This window comes from Aethalodelphis obliquidens, unplaced genomic scaffold, assembly GCF_003676395.1.
Source record: "Aethalodelphis obliquidens isolate GAN/ISIS:26980383/991018 unplaced genomic scaffold, ASM367639v1 scaffold79, whole genome shotgun sequence".
NCBI classification, from domain to species: Eukaryota; Metazoa; Chordata; class Mammalia; order Artiodactyla; family Delphinidae; genus Aethalodelphis; species Aethalodelphis obliquidens.
Window position 1 is genome coordinate 1,160,276 of NW_020838023.1, and position 26,922 is coordinate 1,187,197.

The window sequence follows — 26,922 nt, forward strand, 5'->3', positions numbered from 1 at the left end:
GGGGGGTGGGGCCGGGGAGCCGGGGCTGCGGCGCGGGGGCGGGGGGCGCGGGGCCCCCCAAAGGGAGAAGGAAAAAAAGAAAGGGCCCAAAAAACCAAAAAAAAAAAAAAAAAAAAAAAGCACCGATAATAGTTAAAGTAGTAAAATAATTAGGAAATGAAAAGTTGCATTTATTACCTTTGTTTTTTAATTTAATTGTAATTCAATTGTAACAATTTAATTTTTAATAATGGCTATGTTTAACAACCAGCTCACAAAAGTACTGAAAATTTAACAATAGGCTCTCACACGTGGTACTGCCAAAGATTCACAAATAGGTTATGAAAGAGCTTAAAAATAATACGTCTTAGAAAACAACAATAGCAACACATTAATAACCCTCTCATCATATTTCTAGAAGAATGTTATTAAGTCCTTCAACTATCTAGTTTTTCATAAATATGATATACATCTCCTAACCCTTTCTTTTGGACTCTCAAAACCAATTTTGGGATATTTTACTGGCTCTTCTCCATAATAATCCATTTAGTCTACATTTTGCGTAAGAAATGTCTTTAAACTTCATAATGCTGACTGTGGTAAAAAGATTGTCTTGAATTATTTCCCTGCTACATTTCTTTATCTAAACACAGTGCTTAGTCTTTTTCTGAAAATAAAAACAAACACAGCGACAACAAAAACATAACTAGTATTTCTGATTGGTATTCAGCTTTTTTCCTATCCAGCTGACAAGGAGAGCTATTCATTATTGACAGTTTAGAGCCTACATATAATAAACACCATCTATAAATGTTAATTAAAAGAATTAATTAAGTTACATATTTTGAGTGAGGGATTGGGAAGCTCAATATTTTTGCCCATTGAAAGTAAAAGAACCAAGGAAAGATACATTCATAATTCCCAAACCTGCTGGTCATCACATAATCTGGAGGGCTTTATAAAATTCCTTAATCCCAGGTGCAAACCAACTGAACCTACTTTCCCCAGATCTACTGAAACTTTGCTAGTGTGGTTATAAATAACTAAGGTGTTTATAAAAAGCAAGAGGAGGGAGAGAGAGAGTGGGTGAATGAGTAAACAAGCATCATCCTACAGGATGAGCTACTGGAAAGGCAAGTTGTTTTTGTGTGTGTATAGATATAGATAAATAACACACATTGTTTTTTATTGTTGTTGCTGTTTTGTTTTTATCAGAATCCAGTACAGTGATGTAATATAGTAAGTGAAACCAGAAGAAAACAAACCTTCTTCCAAGCCTTATACCCATGTAAAGATTACAAGACAATGTCATTCCAAAGAACGTAGCAGATCCTACCACATAAAGAAAAACAATGCTTTTAAATCTCTCAGTCAAGGGGCAGAGAGTTCCATAATGGGCTATTTTTTTTTTCTTATTTCTTCTTATGTCTTAGTTGGAATGGAGAAAGAGAACTGACTCTACTAGGTTTAATATTGGAAAGTGCTGGGGTTGAGAATGGGCTCTCATGGATTAGTTTGCAGTGAGGCAAATGACCTTCCATCCTGAGAGGACTCTGGGCTTAACAGTCTTTGAGAAGTAATCATTTGTCCTTTGCGGAGTACATTGTCTGTTTGTGCATGCCTAACTGTGCCTGTGTCAGTAAGTATCTTTGACCTAATAGTCATCCATGGAATTAATGAGAAGAATAACATACAAGCATTTTACATCTTACACTGGTGGAGAGACCATGAAGACAGACAGCGTTTAAAAGCCCATCCCCAACCATCTCTGTAGTATGGCTTACTGAAGTCCTTTTAATGTGGTAATTTAGAATAAATCCCAGGTTAGACTATCAGTAGAAGGATAATTGAATTGGTGTGTTTCCAGGTTAATTTTAGTATATAATCTTTTCAACTTTGGAAAACATATATTTATTCTAGGAAAGACATAATTTTTAAAAAATTTCTGGGAATATAAATTTTCATCCTTTCACTCATGAAAGAAAAGTCACTAATTAATGAAATCCACTAAAGGGCCTTAAATTGAGTTTTTCTGCTTTCCTTTGTCTCTCACCATCACATCCCCTCACACTGTCACTTATTACTGAGGTCCCATCCTTCCTCAAGGGAACACACATCACAAACGCATATGACTTTACTCCAAATAAGGAATACGTTAGAAAGCACTCTGAGAAACATATTAGGGCTATTTTTTTAAAAAAGCATCACTTGTTATCCCTAATGAATTTTCCAAGAAATAAACATCATTCAGTATGGAAAAGTAATGTAGAAATGTCAAGCATCACTGAGAGCAGAGAAACATTTTAGGAAGGATTGTGGTAGGCATGGGGAAGCATTTCCTGACTTTTAACTTACAAATACATGTTTATTATTGTTGCTATGTGATACAGTTTAGTAGCTACACTCATATTTCTGATCTATACCTTGATACATTTTTTCCCCACGGTTAGCCAAATAAATAAATAAATAAACAAATAACCACTGCCTTAATTCTAAGTACAAGTATCCCATTAATCTCAATGTTGACTCCAATTTAGCAAATAAACCTATTTTAACAGGAAAATCCAAACAATGAACTGGAAGTTGAAGATATAATACAGTGAGTTTCTGTTGCCTATTGAGGAAAAGCACAAAAATTGGGAATGGCTCTAAATTAATACTAAAATTGTATATATCTAAGTGTACTGCAGGAAATCTTTCCCATGTCTATACAAATCTTACAAGCATACAGAACTGTGTTAGAGAACCATCAATTATCATCAAATTAATATTCTTTTTAAAAGAAGAACATAACCAACAACCTTAAAATCACTGCTTAAATAAAAGTCCCCCACCCCAGTCAACCTGGGATATCATAAATTTTTTCAAGATTTGTGAAAACAGAAATATGTTGAATTTCTTACCTGGATTAATGAAATCTTGATAATGAGAAAAAAAATGTATGTGATCATTTTTTAAATATTTAAATGTGATTTTATAGAAGTGTTTACTTTTATTCCGATAATGAATATAAACTATATTTATCAAAACACTTACTTTGAAAAATATGGATCAGCAAGTATGAAAATATTCATTTGCCTAAAATCAGATCATTAAAAAAAATTTCTTTTGGCAGCGCCGTGCCACTTGCAGGATTTTAGTTCCCCACCCAGGAACTGAACCTGTGGCCACAGCAGTGAAAGCACTGAGTCCTGACCACTAGCCACCAGGGAACTCCCTTTAATCGTATCTTTAAATTTGATTATTTCAAATTTTTTAAATAAATTAACAAATTTTGTCCTAAATGTTTATTATCAACAAGGTATATTTTTTCTTAAATAATTTATAGATATTGTTAGATATATTCATAAATTATAAACTTTTTCATAGTCATAAATGCAAAGAGTTATCTATGTATCAACAGAAATAAGTTACTTAATAAACATCAAAATAAAAATAAATAAATGTCCATTTATGGATTATGTTTCATAGATAATATTTATTGAATATAAGATATTTGACATGAAAGTGTTATTTTGGTGTTATTGAAACATTAAAATTCATGTATCAAAAAACAAATGGTTCTAAAGAACCTAGGGGCAGGACAGGAATAAAGACACAGATGTAGAGAATGGACTTGAGGACATAGGAAGGGGGAAGGGTAAGCTGGGACGAAGTGAGAGAGTGGCATGGACTTATATATACTACCAAATGTAAAATAGACAGCTAGTGGGAAGCAGCCGCATAGCACAGGGAGATCAGCTCAGTGCTTTGTGACCACCTAGAGGGGTGGGATAGGGAGGGTGGGAGGGAGATGTAAGAGGGAGGAGATATGGGGATATATGTATATGTATAGCTGATTCACTTTGTTATAAAGCAGAAACTAACACACCATTATAAAGCAATTATACTCCAATAAAGATGTTAAAAAAAAAGAAAACAGCTATGTAGCAAATTGGGTTCAGAAACTAAATTACAAAGCACAGGAGAGACTACTGGAGTAGAGGAAGTGAATAGCTATTGGTAATATCTTAGGGCATTTTCACTAGACATTTCCTTTTTTCTTCTATTACAAAAAATTCCGTATTTTGCTTTTTAAAACAATATTATAAACGGGTTTATGTCACGAAAAAAAATCATGTATCATAAAATCAAAATTTACTTATTATAAATAAACATTAGAAAGAAAACATTCTATCTCAGTAAAAATACTGACAGGAAAATGGGAAATAATGTATAATTTAAATCTATGAATGGCAGAATCAACTTATGGTTGATTATATATACATATATATCATATACATGTATATATGTATTAATGTATACTTAATGACTAAAATGATCAAAATATAAATATTCTGAGTTCACCTACCTTAAGAACATCTCCTTGTGCTAAATGAAATGTTCTGGCTGAAATATTGATTCCCTTTCCTGCTTGAACCTGAATACTATAAATGCATTCATGGTTGTTTTCATAGTTGAGTGGATAATTTGGAGAGAGCAGAATTCCTTCATTACTTGTTGCAGATGCACCACATTCAGCTGCAGGTAAAACAGAATATTGAAGTACAGTTTAATAGAAAGCATTATCATTTCAAGTAATGTAATGTATGGAAGTGTAAATGCATTTTATTTTAGCTAGAGGCTAACATGAAAATAATGTACAGAAGGGCTTTACGTTGTAGATGAATCACTCCTTCTCATATAATAGATAGGAAGAAGGGACTACTGCCTCTGGACAGAACACTGTACATAAATAGAAATACACAATAGTTTCAGTATTCCCCCCCCCCCACCTTGGATGAAAGGATAGCATGGAAAAGGATGAGGGCAAAAGATTTTCAGGATGTATTTTAAGTTTGTAGATCTCTGATTAACTTATTATGTTTAAATTTATAATTTACTTAAAGTATAAAAAAAGGGAAGAGATCAATTTCATTTTAGAATGATTCTTTACCTTTAAATGCTTTACTGTTTAAATACTTAAACATTAACAAAAATCAGGTAAAAGAAAAAAAACCTAATGAGGAAATGAAAATGATCAAGATGGAGCAGTCAGTATAATATCAATAATAATAATATTATTTTAACAAAGCATAAAATAATAATAAGAACTAATGATATGATGCTAACAATCAGTCACATGAAGTGTCACCCAATAAAGCTCCTTCAAGACCTTTTAAGGTAAAACAAAAACAAAAAATTCATAAACTGACAATATTGATTTAAATTATTTCCATTTTAATAATACTTAAAGAGTTTTATAGCGTCAGCCTTACATTTAGGTCTTTAATCCATTTTGAGTTTATTTTTGTGTACGATGTTAGGGGGTGTTCTAATTTCATTTTTGTACATGTAGCTGTCCAGTTTTCCCAGAACCACTTACTGAAGGGACTGTCTTTTCTCCATTGAATATTCTTGCCTCCTTTGTCATAGATTAGGTGACCATAGGTGCGTGGGTTTATCTCTGGATTTTCTATCCTGTTCCATTGATCTATATTTCTATTTTTGTGCCAACACAATACTGTTTTGATTACTGTAGCTTTGTAGTATAGTCTGAAGTCAGGGAGCCTGATTCCTCCAGCTCCATTTTTCTTTCTCAAGATTGCTTTGGCTATTTGGGGTCTTTTGTGTTTACACACAGATTGTACATTTTTTTGTTCTAATTCTGTGAAAAATGCCATTGGTAATTTGATAGGGATTGCACTGAACCTGTAGATTGCTTTGGGTAGCATAGTCATTTTCACAATATTGATTCTTTCAATCCAAGAATATAGTATATCTCTCCATCTGTTTGTGTCACGTCTGGTTTCTTTCATCAGTATCTTATAGATTTTGGAGTATAGGTCTTTTGTCTCCTTAGGTAGGTTTATTCCTAGGTATTTTACTCTTTTTGATGTGATGGTAAAAGGGATTGTTTCCTTCATTTCTCTTTCTGATCTTTCACTGTTAGTGTATAGGAATGCAAGAGATTTCTGTGTATTAATTATGTATGCTGCAACTTTATCAAATTCATTGATAAGCTCTAGTAACTTTCTGGTAGCATCTTTAGGATTTTCTATGTAAGTATCATGTCATCTACAAACAATGACAGTTTTACTTCTAATTTTCCAATTTGGATTCCTTTCATTTCTTTTTTTTCTCTGACTGCCGTGGCTAGGACTTCCAAAACTATGTTGAATAAAAGTGACTAGAGTGGACATCCTTGTCTTGTTCTTGATCTTAGAGGAATCATTTACATTTTAAATCTGCCTCATTTCCTCCTCACTAGCTTATTAGAATCTAGGCATTCTTGTGGGGGCATGGAGACAAAAGTTCCCAGGTCATACAGATGATCCAGAATACACATATATGTTTATCAGTTAGATTATTTATTAGGGAATACAGACAGTTTTAAACTATGTTATAGAATCATGTAATTCTGAGAATATGTACTTGAATGCCAACTTGCAAAATACTGAAACACTGATTAGCAGCTCAGGCTTTAAAATTCAGAGATTAGTTTCAAAATTAAGCTCTATCTTCTATCTATATGGCTTTGGCAAGTTATTTATTCTCTCTAAGCCTCAATATTGTAATTATTATTATGGAAATAATAGTACCCTCTTCATAGGGATGTTTGTGTGTGTGTATGTGTGTGTGTGTATTATTATATGTAGATAATACATGTAGAGCATTTAGCAGGAAACTGGCATACAACAAGAGCTTGATAACATTAAAGCTATTATTATGAATATTTTAAGTATAAGTACTAATGGTGGCATCATGTTGTATACAAAGAAAAATAGTTTAGGATATTTATACTGTCCCCAGTGTGACTATTCAGGTGTAGAAAGACACTTAGGTGTGAAAAGCCAGAGGACTCTTTCTAATTTTGGAGAATTATTTATGATATTAAAATTATTTTAACTGAATATAACACCCCCCCAAATAAAGGCCAAATGATAATTTACTTCAAAATATACTAATAATTTATTGTAATGTTCTCAAAATTTGAATAGGTAGTAAGTGCCTTCTACTATAAACACTGGTTTTTAGTGTAAAATATAAAGGAAATTTTCCTTTCATGTGAACAATAACCTGCTTTTGTTATATTTTAATTTTCAGTTGATTTTAATGGAAGAAATGTTCACATATTGGGGTATGGGGAAATCATTCTGGCTAATACATTATTTAACTTGAATTTTATGCTAATTAAAACAGCCTGTTTGTGGCTTATTGGATATACATTGTACATCTGCTTTAATCATTTAAAAAAAAAGTGTACACTGACCAGAAGCAAAAAATGCCCATGTTAAAAATAAAGATTAAATGCCTCCTTTCCTGGGATGCCAATGCTGGTACTCCTTTGGTAATAAGACGCCCTTCACAGATGCCAATGACATACTGACTTGCTGTACACATACTGATCTGTTTTTTTTTTTTTTTAAACCTTAAAGGGATGTATCCCCAACTTGCTTGACTTTCTTTGTTCTGAAAAGATATAAAACTGTGCTGAAAACCATGCTTCTCTGGAGCAGTTCCTCAGAGTTATCTGAGAGGCTGTCTCCCAGACTATAATCCTGTTTGGCTCAAATAAAACTTTTCTATACCTCTTACAGATTGTTTATTGAATATTTCCAGTGACATTTGCATTATAAAATGACTATAAATGATTTTCTACTTGGTGAAATAAAATCAGGACTTAAACCAGAACGGAAGAATTAAGGAAGAAAATTTGGATTAAATTAGCACATTTCTCATTTAATCAGGACTCATAAATTATGGGGCCCAGTACAAAAGGAAAATGTACTACACTTGTTGAAAACATGTTAACAATTTCAAGAGATCAGTAGAGCATTAAACAAAGCATGGCCCTTCTCAGCATGAAGCCCCCCACTGTGGGACTGCATGGGTTTCACATCCATAAAGCCAACTCTGCATTTATTCTTCATAAAGGTACAAATCTACAAGGTAAAACTTATTTTCTCCAGTTTCATAGATGAAGACACCGAAGTGAGTTTTCTTCCTAAAATTGAACAAATGGTGTGTATCAGAGCTGGGATTTACCCTGGGATTTATTTATCAGTCATCGCCTATGGTGTTAAAAGGGTGAACATATAATTTCTCTTCCAGATCAAAGTACTCTTTTAGTATGAAAGGAGGCATTATTAATAATTATCCCACACAGCAGTTGTAAATTGAGACCATCCCAGATAAACTGGTAGTTGGTTCACTTTTTTCTTTACACTTTAACTGATGCACACAGTATTTAAGGACATTATATTAAAAATTAAGAGGATTATTTTGTGCAGGCTGGGGTATGTCCTGGAGGTCAGAATACATTCATCCCACATATAATTTATAAATCTGCATTCCATTATACATAATTATTAACGTTCAGAATGATAATCTCATATCAAGAAAAGATCTTGAAACATAAAATGATAAAAATTTGTTCAGAATGTTCTACCTACATATACAGGAAAATGAACAAGTTTATTTTTTGATGAGTTTTAATAAAATAAAATTTTCTACTAACAATAAGTTATGGAGGAACTTATTTAGCCACAGTGCCAAACTCCAGAAGCTAGGTGATTAATAAACTTATTTTTACATGGAAACTTATCTTTGATTTTACCTTTTAATTTTAAAGTATACAAAACACTGGCTCCCCAGCACTCCATGTAGTACTAACATTTGCCCTGTATAAGCTTTCTTTCCACCCTTAGGCTACAGCAGTCTTGCCTGCCAACTGGAATTGAACAGGATCGAATGTTGAAATTAACAATTAACTTTCCACAGTTTGACCTTCTGCCCCCGTCTAGCAATGAACATATTTCTATGTCTGGTCTGTTGTGTAATAACCTAAGAATGATATTTTCCAAATGCAAATCTGATCCTGTACCTTCTGCCTAACAAATACTGACCATCAGCAAATCAAATCCACAGAATGCCAAACAAGGCCATTTATAATGTTACCGCTGCCTTTCTAGCTATTACCCACCATTCTTTCCCATGGACCTTGTAATTCACCTATCCTGAGCTACTGGCCCTTTGCCACAGTGTCACACTCTAAGCCTTTGTACATGATGTTTTCTCCACATGTAAGCACCACCTCTGGTCCCCAAGTGATGCAGTTTCAGGGTCCAAATAAGGAAAAAAATGACTTGATATTAAATAATACTGTTACGGTTCTTTCCAGCATTGGGTGGCTGTGATGGTGAAAGGAATAAGTGAAACAATGTCATGTGGAAGTATAAGAGATAATTCTCACAAATAGTCATGGCTGCAATGTTCATGAATGTCCAGGAAAAATATCCAAACTACAACATTTTCATTGTATATGACATAACTACCACAGCAAGTTTTTACAAGGCACATTTTAAAGTGAGAATATATGAATATTGGCAAACTGTTACTGAATACTCTCAAGATATGTTAAAATTAACTGAGAAGAGGAACTAGCAGCACAACAGCTAACCTCAAGAGAGGAGAGGAATGGCTATTTGATTGTAGGAAGGTAAGGTTACTTAAAAAAAAAAAAGGGGGGGCTTCCCTGGTGGCACAGTGGTTGGGAGTCTGCCTGCCAATTCAGGGGACACGGGTTCGTGCCCCGGTCTGGGAAGATCCCACATGCTGCAGAGCGGCCGGGCCCGTGAGCCATGGCCGCTGAGCCTGCGCGTCCGGAGCCTGTGCTCCGCAACGGGAGAGGCCACAACAGTGAGAGGCCTGCGTATTGAAAAAAAAAAAAAAAAGACAAAACCCATCAACTACACAGGAAAGCGGAATTTGAGTAAAGGAAGTCCTAAAATCCAAGTGATAAAGCTGAGTTGAAAAATAGCCATCATCTCCCACCAGAGTGACATTTATGGACAGTATTCAGCTGTCACTGAACAAACACAAATCTGGGACTTATTGCATCAGGGCAATGCTAGGGTTTCGGTCAGATGCTGTGACAAATTGCACATGTAATGTAATATGTGTCTGTGAAACATCTGTCATAATAAATATAAGCTTAACAGTACCTTGGCAGGTAATGTATACTAAGATGTTTAAAATGGCTAGAAGCAGATAATAATATGCTCTGATTTGGAAAAAACTGATTGATTCATTTGATAAATATTTATTAAATTCTTACTCTGTACTGCATGTGGGAGGCAGAGTGTTGGAGCTCCTCATGTAACTTACTTTCCAGTGGAACGACAGATGTTTACTACATAATCATTCAAATAAACATATAGTATGTGAAAACATGTAACTGGAAGCCCTGACTGTTCTGAGTAAAGTCAACACTTCCCTGAAGGACTGAAATGAGGATATTAAGGGTGATGGCAGAAGGCGGGTTGGGAGAAAGAATATCCCACACAGAAGGAACATGTCTGAAAACACTATGGGGGGGCCCATGACAGGTTCTGAGAACTAAAAGACCCAGTATGAGAAAAACTTTGTGTAACATCTAGTTAGAGGTAGGGTTTCTTTTGTTGTTTACCTGGTAGAGTAGGGGGAAAAAATGTTCTTTTGAGGTGTGTATGAAAGGAAAATGTCACTAAGTTGGTTGCAGAAGATGAAGAATAGAGGAGAAGATTGAATGAGCTACATTCATAAAAAAATTTTTTGAGATTTTGAGTTAGAAAAGAATTGCTTCAGAGGTCAGGTTTGCAATGTTCTGTGGAAGTGAAGAAAGGACACTTTTCCCTACCTTAACATAAGCACAGTACCTTGTTTTTATTATTTGGTCTAGAATGAATACATGTTCTTGATAACTGATGTCACTAACTTATAAACCCTAAATTTGTTAATATGAATTTCCTACAAAATAATCAATGTTAAATAATCACTGTTAATCATGTGATAATGTTTCTTCTCTCTGATTTTAACTGAGAGGTCATCTTTAAATGACCGGAATTAATAATATGAAAACATTACATAATTTAGCAGAGCGTTAGGGAAACATTTTTGGAGAATAGGCCCTCAGGGCTCTTTATAGGATATAAATATTTTCTGTGCAATCTCCAGTCTACATGCTGTTTATTATGATGCCTTAATTTTGTGAAAAACAAATCCTACTCATATAAAATATTTTTTTAATTTAAACCTACAGATTAAGAAATCTATTTGAGTTACCAAAATGAAACTCTTTGCTTAGTTGAAAATAATACTTTGATGAATGTGGCTTTGGTTGGATTGGAGTAAGAGAGATATGTGTACTGGACTCAGGTGATAAGAGTCATAGCTACAGTGAGGAATTCAGTAGACCAAGGATACCCACTGAATTTCATATTTTTCTTACTAAAAAACAGGACAGCCTATGCATCATTAATCTCCATTACTGGGATAAAAACAAAAAACAAAACAACAACAACAACAACAGAACCTGGTAGCGTCTATTGCACACAGTCATATATTTTCAGATAAACAGGTAAAATGTTTCTCAGTAACTTGGCTGGGAAATTTGAAAAATGTCTATGACTAGTGACGTTTGCAATTATTTTTAAGATTTGCATTGCAGTTGAATCTCTTCTTTTATGCTGGAAGGCACCATGGGTTTTTTAAAATTGTTTTGTAAAAGTGATTAAAATAAACTTGACTTGTATTATTCAAAAAAACTTAGAAAGTTTCGAACCTAAACATATGGTATCCTAAGTCAAGTAAAGTATAGCATTAAGCAGAAATATATTTCCTATATGTTAAATTATTACCAGAGGAAAAATAATGGTTATATGTGATCGTGTTCACATAGGAAGGTGTGGGGACATTGAAACTGCCATAGTCAAATCAATCACTTTTTTCTGTCATATATGTGAACTTACTTTATTTTTTAGCTTTTATCAGCTAATTGAGCGCACTTTGTTCCATATCTAATTTCTACTGTATTTCATCAAGTTAAGACACCATTGAAAGAGGCATCATTATTTTATATGTTTACAAGAAAGCAAAAATGTGTGAATAATCTATGGTAGCCATTGATTGTGAGATACGTACTAATTTCAGAGATATTAAATTTTTTTGAAACAGGCATCTAAAACTGTAAAATATAGTAAAATATGTTAATAAGATTTAATATATTTAGGAACACTTCTAATATTCCTTTATGACTTGGCAGTATTAATAACACATTCGTTCTTTTGTTTCTTTGTTTTTGGCCATGCCATGCTGCATGCGGGACATTAGTTCCCCAACCAGGGATTGAACCCTTGCCCATTGCGTTGGGAGTGTGAAGTCTGAGCCACTGGACTGCCAGGGAAGTCCCCACATTTGTTCTTTAGAAATGTTTTGTCAGATTCCTTTCTCTCAAATAGGTATTTAGTGCTTGGATTCTTAGAAGGGGGTGAAAATTAGAGTGTAAAGAGTTATTAATTTCCTTATGCCACCACTGAAAATATGTGAACCATCAGTATTACTTGTATAAAGTCAGGTTTTTTCCCTTGCCTTTGCTTTTCTTAGACAACAGTGATACTTACCTGGCTTTCTCTTTCTAGACTCTCTAAATACACTGCATGCATGTATCCAAGCACAGATTAGTGCTTGTTAAAGTTATTTACAGATCAAGAGTGCCTTAAAATTTTTTCACTGGAAGAATTTAATTTGGGATTTGTTATTTTTCACCTTAAAAATTCAATTTTATAGCATTTTCTATATTCATTTTTTTACCATGAAAAATCACAGTAATCATTATTGCCATGCAGAATTATTCTTTTACCAAGACATAAGCTCAAAACTTTTTTTTTAAGATCAAATACACAATTTTCAGTGAAAAAGTGTGGAGGAATTCCGATAACCTGACAATGTCCTTCCATGATTTCTTCCTTCCCTACACAGCTATTTAGGGTCTACTGTGCAAAGTTAATTTACTCACTAAAAATAATATTATTAACAAATAATACCTATAGACATACCAGGGACTATGTTAGGCCTTTAGGATAAGTTCCTTATCCTCATGTAATATGTAGTATAGAGGACAGACAGACAGGGAAACTGGTATGTGCACAAATGTGTAATCTGTAGTGTGATACAAGTTTGTGCAATGGCCTGGGATGGTAAAAATGAGGAAATTATACATTTTAAAGTATCAATGAGACAATAATGTCAGGGAAGACTTCATGGAATAGGTTATCCTTGATCTGAATCAAAGAAGTGATTACAATATATGAAAAAGAGATTCCAGGCCAAGGGAACTGCTAAAATGAAAGCACAAATGGGTAAATGAGATTGACATAATTAGAAGAACCAGTAGCTCATACGCCATTTTAAGAAATTCAGATTTTATCACATAGGCACTGGAGATCCACTGAAGAGTTTTAAGGAGAGAAAAATATGATCAGATTTGAGAAACCCATTAGGGCAACTCTATGGGGAATGGATTATAGCCCTGGGTTCCTAAAGGGACGAAAACCTAGAGAATATTTATTGTAGTGTGTCAATTAGAAGATGGTGAATGTTTGAACTAAAACGATGGAGGAAGAGGAGATTGAAAGTAAAAGTTATAGAAGGAGGAGTGGCTTTGCGTACGTTGATGAATTTATTTTTGTACGTGATGAATTTAGTATGTCTATGGGATAGCAGGGGGAGAAGTCCACTAAGCAGCTAGACGTATTTGTAGTCATGGGACTACATGAATTAAGAAGAAGAGCAAACTAAGTCCAGAATTCACGGAGCATCAGAATTTAAGTGGGAGGCAAAAGGGACATTCACAGAAGGTAGTATCATGGAAGAATAGGGAGGGGATAGTTTCAAGAAAAAAATTCTCAGTAGTATTAAATGTCAGAGAGAGTTAAATTAAGATGAATACTAAAAATTCACTGCTTTGGGTAGTTAAGAGGTTGGGAAGGAAAAGAGTAAGACAAGGACTTTAATGATATTGGCTGTAAAGGGAGGTAGAAAGATACAAGGATAGACAGCAGGGACTCAGGTTTAAAGAAAGGTTTTCTGTTGTTGATGTTTGTGGAAGTTGTTCTGTTTTTTGTTTTTGTTATTTTTGTTTTAGGTTATTTTTGAACTTAAGATTTGAACGTGTTTATGTTACAATAGTACAGATATAGAGGCTAAGCAGGGTTTTCAAAAGTCATCTCAGATTCTGAAGACTTAATAGTCTAGTATCCTAAACCTAGACTAATAAGGAAGTTACTTGGGAAAATTTGTGTGATTTTTAATGTGATAAGTGAAGACACAGATTTGAATTCCACATGTACTATGATTACTACTATGAAACAACATACATATAAGAAAAAGTACTATAAGAATATAGCAACAAATTCTATTGTAGTTTTTAGATAAATGGCTCATTATTTTAAAATTTAGTGAAAAAATGGTATCAGGGATGTTCAAAACATGTTTCCTATTCAGAGATTAAAATACAATATCTTTCATCTAAAATAGTCTTAGATTAAGCATAAGAGTAATAAAGTTCTCTCCTGGGACTGCGGAAGAATGGAAGTAAGAGATGGGAGCAGACAGCTTCTTTATGCATTTTCCTCTTTGTTTTTCTGCATTACTCTAGAGTGAGCACAGTCTTTCTAATATTTTTAAATGAAGGATAAGGAAGCAAATAAGGGACACATGGTTTCTTAAATATTAGGGTGATTTCTATGCTATTGAGTGCCCCCTACTACTAAACTATATGACACAAATGTTATAGTAAGCAAAAAAATTAAAAGCATATAAAAGGGCACGTTTAAAGAGGGAAGTGTATAATATAATGAATGTCTAAGGAATATGTTAGCTAAGTTCAGGTATCGAAAAAAAAAAACACAATTTTTCAGCTGAAGATAGTTATTTATTCCCACTTAAACTCTCCAAAACCAATAATATGTTTTTCCAAACTGTAACATGCAACTTTTCATTTAAATGATTTTTTTCAGGTAAGGTTTCAGGGGTGGTTACCACATTTCTCTTTGAATTCAAAAAGTCCTGAAGCTCTTAAGAACTGTTTCCAAGGCTCATCTCCACAAATAGAGTCATAACTAAGTTTGGCATTTATTATAAATAATTTCTGGCATGATGTGTTGATCCTGCCCTAAGCTCTAAGTTACAGCCTTTGGGAGCAGAGGGATGTCCCTGTTTCTCACACTTAAAGAAACACTATGAAGGAGGCTCAACAAAAAGTAAAGGAATGTTTTGGTCTCTCAGAATCTCTGTCCTTTGGGTAACATACATAATTCCAATTCTCTGATATTTCCCTAGTTCCTACCATCAAGTTTGAAATGGTAGTGCTAAATATGAGATTTTCCCAGCTGTTTGAAATCCAAGTTGTTGTTGATTTCACCACTTCTTCCCTTCTTAGTGGTGATAAAGAACAATTGTATAACATGATCTAAATAACCAATAAGTAAGTGGCCAAAGGCCATTTTGACTAGTACCTCTCCAGTTCTTTAGAAATCCTGAAACAGATCCGTCCCCTATCCCTAAAAAACAAAACAAACAAAAACAAAATAAAACTCATAAGGAAAGTCCCTAGGTCTGACTGCCCCTTCATCAGCTGAGCATCAGCTTCTGATTCTCATCTCTTAGCTATACTCCAGAGGATGAAAGGAGTAGACTTCAGGCCTTCTCTTTGTTCAATGTATATTATGTCACAATTTCAATTCAGGAAAAAGCCTCATGCTTTCCTCCTCAAACTGTATTAAAATGCACCATGCTAAGTACTCAATAATTACATGCATATACTGTAAAGCAAACTGTAACTAATTTTTGAAAAATGTGGCGTTTTAGGTGAGTTTTTAAGATGTGAGAGGATTTACTATGGACTGAAACATTTTTTTGCAAATTAAATATGTCAAGAGAAACAAATCAATATGCTAACAATTTAACAATTTCTAAATAACTTCACAATGGAAAGTTTTAGCTCAACTTCGAAGGTTTCAAGGGGATAGAATGACTGAGGAATGCCAGTCATAATGTAGGTAAGCCTTGATTCTACATCTGTGAATACAAAAATCAGGAGCTAGAGTCCCAGCCCGAGACTACATACATGCCAGCAGGTACACCTTCTGGTTGCTAAATACCTTTCGAAACATTCCTTACAGGAAAGATAGGGAGTATTTACATTCTATGGAATGTACCAAATTAATCCAAGGAAATGAACTATCTTGGGTTTTGCCACTTTAGTTAACTAATTAGTTGCTATCTTCTTGATATTAATAGATAAAAGAGTTAGAAAAAAATATCTTCAGAAAAAAGTAGTCGAATTTTGAATGAGCACTTAGGATTCCACACATGTACACACACATAAAGTCCAGAAATCTAAAAATAATTCAAACAATCAGAAGCAAGATGCTAAGCGTTAATCGTGCCAGCTGTATGTTTTGTTCCAAAGCATGATCCTTAACAGACTATTGGCTTTGGAGATGGCTTTTGTATTCAAACTAGGTATGAAGCATTGGTTCTGGTGTGGCATTTGTTGTGGGCAACAACACACGCTGAATCATTATATACTCCCATTACAGAGTCTAGCTAATGAAATTAAATTCAAACGTGCCTTCTTGTGTCTACTGGACAACAACACTGAATACAGAATAATTTGTCAGTACAAAATATAAGAATCCAAATTTCCTTTAAGTGACAGAAATGTAAGCATGTAAAATATAGCACTGTGAATTAAAATGTTACATTTTACACACATAGATGAATAGAAATTCTAATGCATAGCAGGCACTGTGCTATTTGCTGGGAGTAGAGGAGTGAAATAAACAGATTAAATAAATTTCTATGTGATGTGCTATGTGCTCTAAAAACACATATGAACAACTTCAATGGGAGCCCTGTGAATGGAATAACCAGTTTGGCCTGCAGAGGTTGAGGAAAGTCCACAAAGAATGTGAAACTTAATCAGGTTTTGCAGGCATGAAGTGCAATCTGCAAAAACAATTGTACAATGCCCTTGGTTTTCCTAAGAGATGTCTCATCTCATTACGTTCCTCATGTTCTTAAGAGGCATTACCAACCGGATATGACAGATATATAAACACAGAATTTTTATTTTAAGAGAACTAAGGTCTGCATGATTGTGAATAAGAAACTATTCCACTTCCCTGGTCTTCTCTGTACCAGTTTCTTAGGCACAGTGGATGGGTTGAAGATTCCTTGAAGATCATAGCTGTACATTCTCTGTCTTGTATCTTAATAGGATGTAACAAATAAATCATAAGAATTTAGGGGACAGACTGCAGTATGGGGCAACATGCCAGGCGATTATAAATTATAGGACCAGCTGGAGAGTGGTGACTAGCCCTCCCTGACTTCTCCATAGCAACACTACTGATTCTACAGTAGATGAGTTCCAAGCAGAGTTTGAGATCAGTGTTCTTTTGAAAAAAATTTATTTGGAAGGGAAAAATATTGTGATCCTGCAGTGTATATTTTTAGACAGTGCGGATTACAAACTTTTAAAAAAATTAATCTGCCAAGCAAAAATCACGTGTTCTAAAACTAACTGAAAGAAAATGATCTCTATACACATGGTTTGAGTATTGCTCTGGCAAACTGCCATCTAAAAGTGCCTGTATTTTTCTTTTTCCTTTACCAGTGTTTGTTATGCTCTGTTTTTCTTTCTTTGCTCCTTTTTTCTCCACTACTCCTGCTATTAAGATAGAGGTTTTTGTTTTCATTTTGTTAGTGTGCTTTTTTGCACACTATTTTAGACTACTATTTTAGACTTAACAATTTATGCTTTCACCTCTTTCATTTCATTGATCAATCTATGATTCTCAAATTTATTTCCAATCTAGTTTTCTTTATCCATCTCCAGCTTTGTATATCCTGCTGTCCACATCTCCAATTGTACATACCATAGCAGCTCAAATCCCCAAGCAAAAGGTATTTGCTCCAGCTTCTCAATCCACAGCCTTCTCTGCTTGCTTTGTGCCCTATCTCTGTGAACAGCAGCTAAATGGCTTGTCAACAGTACCACAGACGTATTCTGCTTTTCTTTGATACCCGCCTTTTGCAGAAGCTGTTACCCCTCAGTAGATTTTTTTCTCCCTGATTCACACTCATCCTCCCCATCCATACATAGCTAATGCCTTCTCATCCCTCAGTTTCCTTTAGAGATCATTTCCTTTGGGAAGTCACTCCTCTTTTAGGGCATTTATTACACTCTATTGAAATTGCCTATTTACCTGTTTATGTCTTCCTCAGACTGTTTGCCCTTTGAAGTCAAGGAACTTGTCATTGCTCTGGGACACTATATCCCAATTGTCTAGCAGAGTGGTCAGCCCAGAGTTGGTGTAATTGAGTGGATACTCAGTTAATTTTTATTAGTTAAAATAGTACTTTAGAGTATTAATCTCAAACTAGGTTCTATATTCTTCTCAAACTAGGTATATATTTTTAAAAATAGATTTAATAAGACCAATTGCTATTTCTTACCCCAGGAAATGTGAATAGAGATGGTTCCCTCTTTATGTTTATGATTATCTCTAATCGGTAAGTTTGGGAGATGAATTAATTCAACAACTTTAATGTTTATGCCAAACCATGACTGTAACAGCTAAGTATTTTAAAAACTTAAACATAAGCATCTGGGAATGAATGAAGAACCATGTGTAAAAGGTAACATTGCTGTACTAAATTGGTTATTAAGAGGTTTTTGAAACACTAAAATTCCAATCCTGGTGACAGGCATCTAAGAGGCATACAGAAAATGGGATTTAAACTAAAACTAATTTTAATTTCTAACTTTGTATAGATCTTGGTTTGAAATAGAATACTTTATTTTAGAAGGAACTAGTTAACTGGAAGTCTGAAAAATAAATTCTAAGAAAAAGAAATTAGCTGTCTGTGGTGAACGGATACACAGGACCTTTGCAACAGAGGTCTTCGGTTCACCCTGAAGTTGTTCGTAACTGTGTATATGTATGTATGTTGGGAGGAGGAAGCTGGGGGAGAAGGCCATTGAAAGCTCTGGAATGGCCTAGGAGAAATATCCTTCCAGCCTGTTTATCTCATTTTTCTCTGACTCTTAGATCTCCAAGCAATGTTGTGATTACTGATTTGGTATCCCTAGCAACCTGATGTCAGAAAGAACATGATAATGACAATGAATAGTGCAATTGTTGGAATGAAATATATCCCTCTTCCAAAAAATTAATACATATATTTAACAATCTTGCCTGGCATGTAAATACACTGAGAGGGCTTCAACAAAGTTGAGTTCACACCCTGCAATCTGGTCCTGAATTAGGGGACTAACTGCCCAGGATAATGCCACTCTTTGAAGCCTCAACACAGCAACCAAGTTGATCCTTCATATGACAACTCTGTACACAGAAGGGGCTTTGGAATCAGATTCATCTGGCTTCAAATCCAGCTTTGTCACTTGCAAGTCAAGTGATTTTTGGCAAGTAGTCAACTTTGTGCCTCAGTTTTCTTATCAGTGAATTAATTAAAAATTCTTATACTAAGTGAGAATTAGAAATCATAAATTTAAATTGTCTAGAACCAGGCTGGGCACATAGTATTTACTGAATAAATGACAAACAGTAGTAAAAGTGGTAGTATTAGTCATCATAGTAGTAGTTTAGTAGTAATATTGCCTTTCTCTAATTACAACACCAGGTCTAAATATTGGTTACAGTGCATTTTGTAAGCAGAATTATCAAAGACAATCACATAGCACACATTGACAGGCCCAGAATGAAATGAAAATTACACTGTATTGAAATGATTAACTGGAATTTAGAAAATGAATAAAAACTGATAATAGCCCTTTAGAGCCTAGTAATATATTTAATTAATCACAGTCATTAACATAATATATAAACTCAATTAATTTAATAAGTATAGAACAGAAGAGCTGAATTTAGATATACAGTATGAATTTTTTGAAATTTAAAGACTTTCTAACTTAAGTGGAAGGTTACTTAATACCTTAAATTTCTTTGAAAGATCATAAATAAAAAAGTGATTTTAAATTAAAATAATGTTACAAAAATATTTCTGAGATTTTTTTTATGTTGTCTTTAGAGAATTGAAAGTTTACGATTTGAAGAAGCCTGTTTAAGCTTTTTTAGAGCATAGCAGTCAGGTAAAACCTAAAGCCTGTTATTCTAAAACAATATACTACAAAAATATTATTTACTGGTAATTTGGATACCATACTTTTATCACTTTAAAGTCCTCTTGAATTATATATTTTAAATAATCATAAAAAAATTCAGTTTTTTTGCAATGACCTACAACAAATTCAATTTTTTAAAAAAACATTATAAGATGATACCAATAGATGGAGAGACATACCATGTTCTTGGATTGGAAGAATGCACATTGTGAAAATGACTATACTACCCAAAGCAATCTACAGATTCAATGCAATCCCTATCAAACTACCACTGGCATATTCCACAGAACGAGAAAAAAAACTTTCACAATTTGTATGGAAAATCAAAAGACCCCGAATAGCCAAAGCAATCTTGAGAAAGAAAAAAGGAGCTGGAGGAATCAGGCTCCCTGACTTCAGACTATACTACAAAGCTACAGTAAGCAAGACAGTATGGTACTGGCACAAAAACAGAAATATAGATCAATGGAACAGGATAGAAAGCCCAGAGATAAACCCACACACATATGCTCACCTTATCTTTGATAAAGGAGGCAAGAATATACAGTGGAGAAAAGACAGCCTCTTCAATAAGTGGTGCTGGGAAAACTGGACAGCTACATGTCAAAGAAGGAAATTAGAACACTCCCTAACACCATACACAAAAATAAACTCAAAATGGATTAAAGACCTAAATGTAAGGCCAGACACTATCAAACTCTTAGAGGAAAACATAGGCAGAACACTCTATGACATAAATCACAGCAAGAGCCTTTTTGACCCAGCTCCTAGAGAAATGGAAATAAAAAACAAAAATAAACAAATGGGATCTAATGAAACTTAAAAGCTTTTGCACAGCAAAGGAAACCATAAACAAGACAAAAAGACAATCCTCGGAATGGAAGAAAATATCTGCAAATGAAGCAACTGACAAAGGATTAATCTCAAAAATTTACAAGCAGCTCATGCAGCTCAATATCAGAAAAACAAACAACCCAATCCAAAAATGGGCAGAAGACCTAAATAGACATTTCTTCAAAGAAGATATACAGAGTGCCAACAAACACATGAAAGAATGCTCAACATCATTAATCATTAGAGAAATGCAAATCAAAACTACAATGAGATATCATCTCACACCAGTCAGAATGGCCATCATCAAAAAAAAATCTACAAACAATAAATGCTGGAGAGGGTGTGGAGAAAAAGGAACCCTCATACACTGTAGTTGGGAATGCAAATTGATACAGCCACTATGGGGAACAGTATGGAGGTTCCTTAAAAAACTAAAAATAGAACTACCATACGATCCAGCAATCCCACTACTGAGCATATACCCTGAGAAAACCATAATTCAAAAAGAGTCATGTACCACAATGTTCATTGCTGCTCTATTTACAATAGCCAGGACATGGAAGCAACCTAAGTGTCCATCGACAGATAAATGGATAAAGAAGATGTGGCACATATACACAATGGACTATTACTCAGCCATAAAAAGGAACGAAATTGAGTAATTTGTAGTGAGCTGGATGGACCTATAGTCTGTCATACAGAGTGAAGTATGTCAGAAAGAGAAAAACAAATACCATATGCTAACGCATATATATGGAATCTAAAAAAAAAAAAAATGGTCATGAAGAACCTAGGAGCAAAACGGCAATAAAGACGCAGACCTAGTAGAGAATGGACTTGAGGACACGGGGATGGGGAAGGATTAGCTGGGACAAAGTGAGAGAGTGGCATGGACATATATACACTATCAAATCTAAAATAGATAGCTAGTGGGAAGCAGTCGCATAGCACAGGGAGATCAGCTCAGTGCTTTGTGACCAGCTAGAAGGGTGGGATAGGGAGGGTGGGAGGGAGGGAGACGCAAGAGGGAAGAGATATGGGGATATATGTATATGTATAACTGATTCACTATGTTATAAAGCAGAAACTAACACACCATTGTATAGCAATTATACTACAATAAAAATGTAAAAAATAAAAATAAAATAAATAAAAAACATTATATTTCCTGAACAAATTTTGAGCTGAAATTTAACAGTAGTAAAACCTTTTTGTGTGTGTGTATAGATCAATGCAAAATGTAGTATACCAAATTCTATCATAAAACACATGAACTTGAACTGTCAGAACCCACAGTACATGAGATTAATTTAGGAGCTCTGAACCATGACAGTATGGTGTTTCACAAAAGTTGAACAAATATGGGCTTTTATTCTCAAGAGTTAACCTATTGACAATCTAAACACATTTCCTGAAATGTCTTTTTAAATGCCAAAAGCAATAGTCATGAAATTATTGAACCTGACAATTTTAATTGAGAGTTTGTTGATTTTTCCAGATAGTTAAGATAGGACTGTAATTGGTACCTAGAAGCACGCTGAAAACTACCTTAACCTGAAGCAAAAAGGTTCAAATAAAATATTTTTACAGTCACTTTGGACAAGATATAGAATGTGTGCATATCATAAAATGTAACCAGTAATGTAACTACTAATTGCAAAATCTATAATAGGCTGTCACCAAATATGACTCTTAAAGAAAGACATAATTATAACCTACATACTATAAGCTGTATGAGAAAGAGCGGTGGTATTCTGGGGTAGCTTTCACATATATATAGTGTAAAAGCTCACAACTATATATACAGAGAGTCCCTAGGGATATTGGAGCTATCATAAACAAAATATAATAAAGGAAGAGTGAAATTAATGTATTCTGTTATATAAATTCCATCTGTAGAAGAAAATAATATTTATGGGAACTAAGTATAAGTCTTGTTTTCACTAGAAGGCACAAGCAATTTATTATCTCTGGAATTAAGGAAAGAAAAATCTCATTCTCCTGTTATTTAGTATTAGAAGCAGATTATTTCCATGAAGAATGGCCACAAAGCTTCTTTGAGCTGCCATTGAAATGGCAATGTTTGGTGTACTTCACATTCATTAACTAGAGGCACAGCATACTACAGTAATTAAAAATGAGTCTAGAGTCCAAACACCTGGGTTCTCACCTGGGTTCTACCTATGTGACCTCGAGCAAGTTACTTAATCTCGTGTGTCTTCATCTGCAAAATGAGGATAATTATAGTACCAAATGCAGTTTTGTTTTTAGGATTAAAGCAGTTAGCACATGTAATGGATTTGGAACAGAGCCATGTATCTGGTATACACTCAATAAACGGTATCTATTATGGTGTTATTTTATCCTCACGTATGATAATGGTATTTTTTAGTGTTGTTCCCGTTTTGCTGTTCCTGTCATGGAAATACATGACATCAACATACACAACCTGAAAATGCCTGTGCTGCATATATTCCCACTACACAGCATCCCTATCCTATAAGATAAATAAATTATAGGCATTTACTGAATGCTTGATTTCAGAACATTGCATTAATGGGTTATGGCATTGTCAAGTGGCCGAGCAGTCCCTCAGAAGCAGTGTTAAAGCTAATAAAACCGCAAGGGTCACTACTGCAGCTAATGGGTTGTCTTGCCACTCTTCCATAGATTTGGCTGGTAAGGAGACAGCAAGTCCAAATGGATTCAGTTTATTACTTATACAGGAAACATAAGATCAGCATAATGCCATCTCCTTGTATCCCTTGTCCCAAAGATGACATTAAGCCAAAGAGGCCAGATGACAGATGGCATGGGTTCAGGTCACTCTGCCACTGAGGAGCTAACTCTAAAGTATAGCCAGCCAAGGCTTATCCAGAAGCTTGCAAATGTACCCTAAAAGGGGAGCAGCAAAAAGTCCTGGCTCAACTGAAACTAGGGAGATGAATGAGAAACAACCTGATGCCAACTCCTTACCAGGCTGCTTACCTCCCCTTCTTCCAGAAAGAACCCCAGGACATTCTGCCAAGAGTTAGGTCAGACCACAGACAAGCTTCACCCACATGACCTATGTGGAAATCTACTACACAGTAGAGCTGTTTCCTTACAGGCTTGTTTTCCTTGAAGAATTTGATAGTAATATATGTATAAAATTTTCACAACAAAATGATTGTGTACAGATTATGTGTAGTTGGGAGAGGAGTAGACTAACATTAATATATACAAACTTGATCTCCCATGTTTCAGCACAAGGAGAAAATAATATTGACTTACAGTTTTTCTTCTTTAGGCAAAACATTAATACTTATGCTATAATATAAGCCAACTGACTTTATTTTTTCACACTAAAAAAATTACCACTTCTCTAAACATGCATACTTCTGGCCCTGGCCATTATTAAAATAGAGTGAGGAAGAGCATGAATTAGTGTTTTAAGCACAAGTGAAGCTTTTGCAATTCGGGGTAGATTATGTGTAAGTACGCCTCGGAGAAAACAACCCGCAACAGCTAAAAATATTCCGGTTCATTAATAGAGCACATAGCAATTTCAAATCCATAATTATCTCACTGAATAAAGAGTCTCTCATCTGTTGTTTAAAAGGACACATTCCACATTGATCCCTGAAGGTCGAAAACTAAAAATTTCAGATTATTAAAAAAAAACAAATTCCACTCCAGGGCACATGTAGTTAACCTGTCCTTCTCTGCTTTCTATGAGCCAAATCCTAGGACCATTACATTGACCAGTTGATTTCAACGATTATGACTTTTACTATCTATCACAATGTACACTAGGGATTCCTTTCTAACCCAAACCTTCAGAATGAAAACTGATTCGTGGAAACAGGAATCCACTAAGAAACTTAAGTATGTATATGTGTTTAAAGGACCATTTCTTGGCTTTCAACTGAGACAATGCAGATGAAGAAAGAACTTTCACCTTTCCTTTAACTTTTCATTTCGTTTCCTTCAACATACATGTTTGCAGTTACTGGTGGGACTGAGCTAGAAGAGTCCTTTGTGTACCTCTTTGCATCCATATATTTATACAGGAACAGAAGAAATTTGTGGGAGAAAAGGTAATGAAACCTGATATCCATCAGGCCTCTATTCCAACTCTGCCTCTGAGGCTGACATATATAAAAATGTGCCTGATAAAATTGGAGTGGTCGTAGTTGAAGTCAAAATTCAGGAGGGGAAATTGGAACACGAGTTCAACATGAGGTTAGGAGGAGAGGGACCAGCAAACTAGAGGCCTGAGGGGAGCGCTGAATTGGGGCTCCATCTGCTGCTGCGGCTTCTGAAATCCATCCAGCCTCAGCTACCTCTGAACAACAGGCTCATGCTGGATAAAGTAGTTACTTGTGAATCTGGAATACCTATGATCAAAGAGCTCTAACACTTAGGGTTCAGTGGGATTATCTGTAAGATACTTCTGACTGAGTCTTACACAAAGGTAAGCATTGTCTTCCTTTTGATTACACGTTATTGAGGCCAGAATACAAAGTGGTTGTTCAAGATAACATAGCTAGTAAGTGGTAAATTATTACTTAACTCCAGATCCTCTAACTTGAAATTTCAAAGTTTTTCTACCATGCCAATTATTTGAAGCAAGAGCATGAAGTAATTCAATAGCAGTTACTCGGGAAAGTAGCCAATGCATGGATTAGGAGTGATAGGAAAAGGAAGAAAGATCTCCTGACAAGAGAGTTAAGACTACTAACGAAAGTACTCTGGATGAAGATGGAAGAGTCATCTATGTTTAAAAAAATAAAATAAAATAAAAAGAATCAGTGCAAAGATACTTTTTCCTGCCTGACATCATGGCATATAAGATTCAGACTATGAAAGAATGACTGTTGAGAGCAGAGGACTTTCATATTGTAAAAGAATTACCCAGAAGTCTTCAATTTCTTATAACTCTCAAGTTAACCCAAATTGAGAAAGAGCAATTAGGAACAGAAATAGAAACAGAACAAGGAATAGAATATGGTTATTAAGTCCTAGTCAAGACAGAAGGCTGATATTTTAAAGAGCGGTATCATGTCTTTGAAAAAGGAGAAACTGCAACTTTTCTGCAATCAGAATACCAGCAGGAATTATCCCAAACCAGATTTACCAATGGAGCTTAAGTTTTAGGGCCCCTCATGTGCACAGGTTCCTTCCAAGGCTGTGTGCCTAAGTTTACATTCAAAACTTTGCATTATTCTTCTTAGACAGGGTTCCCAAATTCTTTGAGCTTTAAGTACCACAGAACTTAAAAGCAACTAGTACTATCTGTACCATCATGGAGTATAGACACAGATGATGTGGCAACAAAGAGCAAGGACCATAAAGAAAGATGGAGACCCAAGCCATAATGAAGGGATTAACTAAAGTTACTCCTGGCTAAAAGTTTTATCAATATTCTAGAAAGGAGTGTTCATACTGAGTCTGTAATTATGCCTGCATATATTACAAGCCATATTCATGGTTAATGCTTACAACCAATTCTTCTGGGGCTCAGTTCATTTCAAATAATTCTATGATTTGTACCTCTATTTTGGTTTGGATAATCTTTATGTACATAGGCAGCTGAATAAACATGATTCACAGAAATCATGAAATCAGATTGCGAACTATGATTTCTGATTCTTTCACTTATCAACTGCATGACATTTTATTTAACCTCTCTGTGCCTCAGCTTCTGAATCTATAAAGTGAGTACCTACACAGGATTTCTGTGAGGATGACATATATGTGAAATCCTAGATCAATTCTTGGTAAGCTCAACAGTTGCTTTATTCATTTCATTGCTTTCTCTGCTGTCAAGTAGTAGCTGTTTTCCCTCCCATACTTGACTTCCTACTGGCCTGAAGGTGAAGTAGGATTGCTTACTGCTCATCATTGTTCATTCCTTCGCTCATTCCAGGCTTCCAATAACATATTATCAGACTGTACTTCTGTTGCAGTCACCTACCACCCTTTTCATTCCTTGACAGGATTTAAACTCCTGGCTCATTGTCACACTCAAAACATGACTCTTGTCTTATTTCTTCGTGCTTTCGATATTTCCAAATCCGTTCACTCTCCCACTCTTTTATAACTATTTCGTA

At 34.8% G+C, this 26,922-nt stretch overlaps 1 protein-coding gene across 3 annotated transcripts in view; it reads right to left on the reverse strand.

Moving 5' to 3' along the window:
- The window catches only part of CSMD3 (CUB and Sushi multiple domains 3), a 1,084,122-nt gene that overhangs the window by 334,458 nt on the left and 722,742 nt on the right, over positions 1–26,922 (reverse strand). For all 3 annotated transcript variants that reach the window (XM_027092553.1, XM_027092552.1, XM_027092550.1), the window contains one exon: positions 4,331–4,500. In XM_027092553.1, the coding sequence (XP_026948354.1) occupies positions 4,331–4,500 (170 nt within the window). The remainder of the gene's footprint in view (positions 1–4,330; positions 4,501–26,922) is intronic.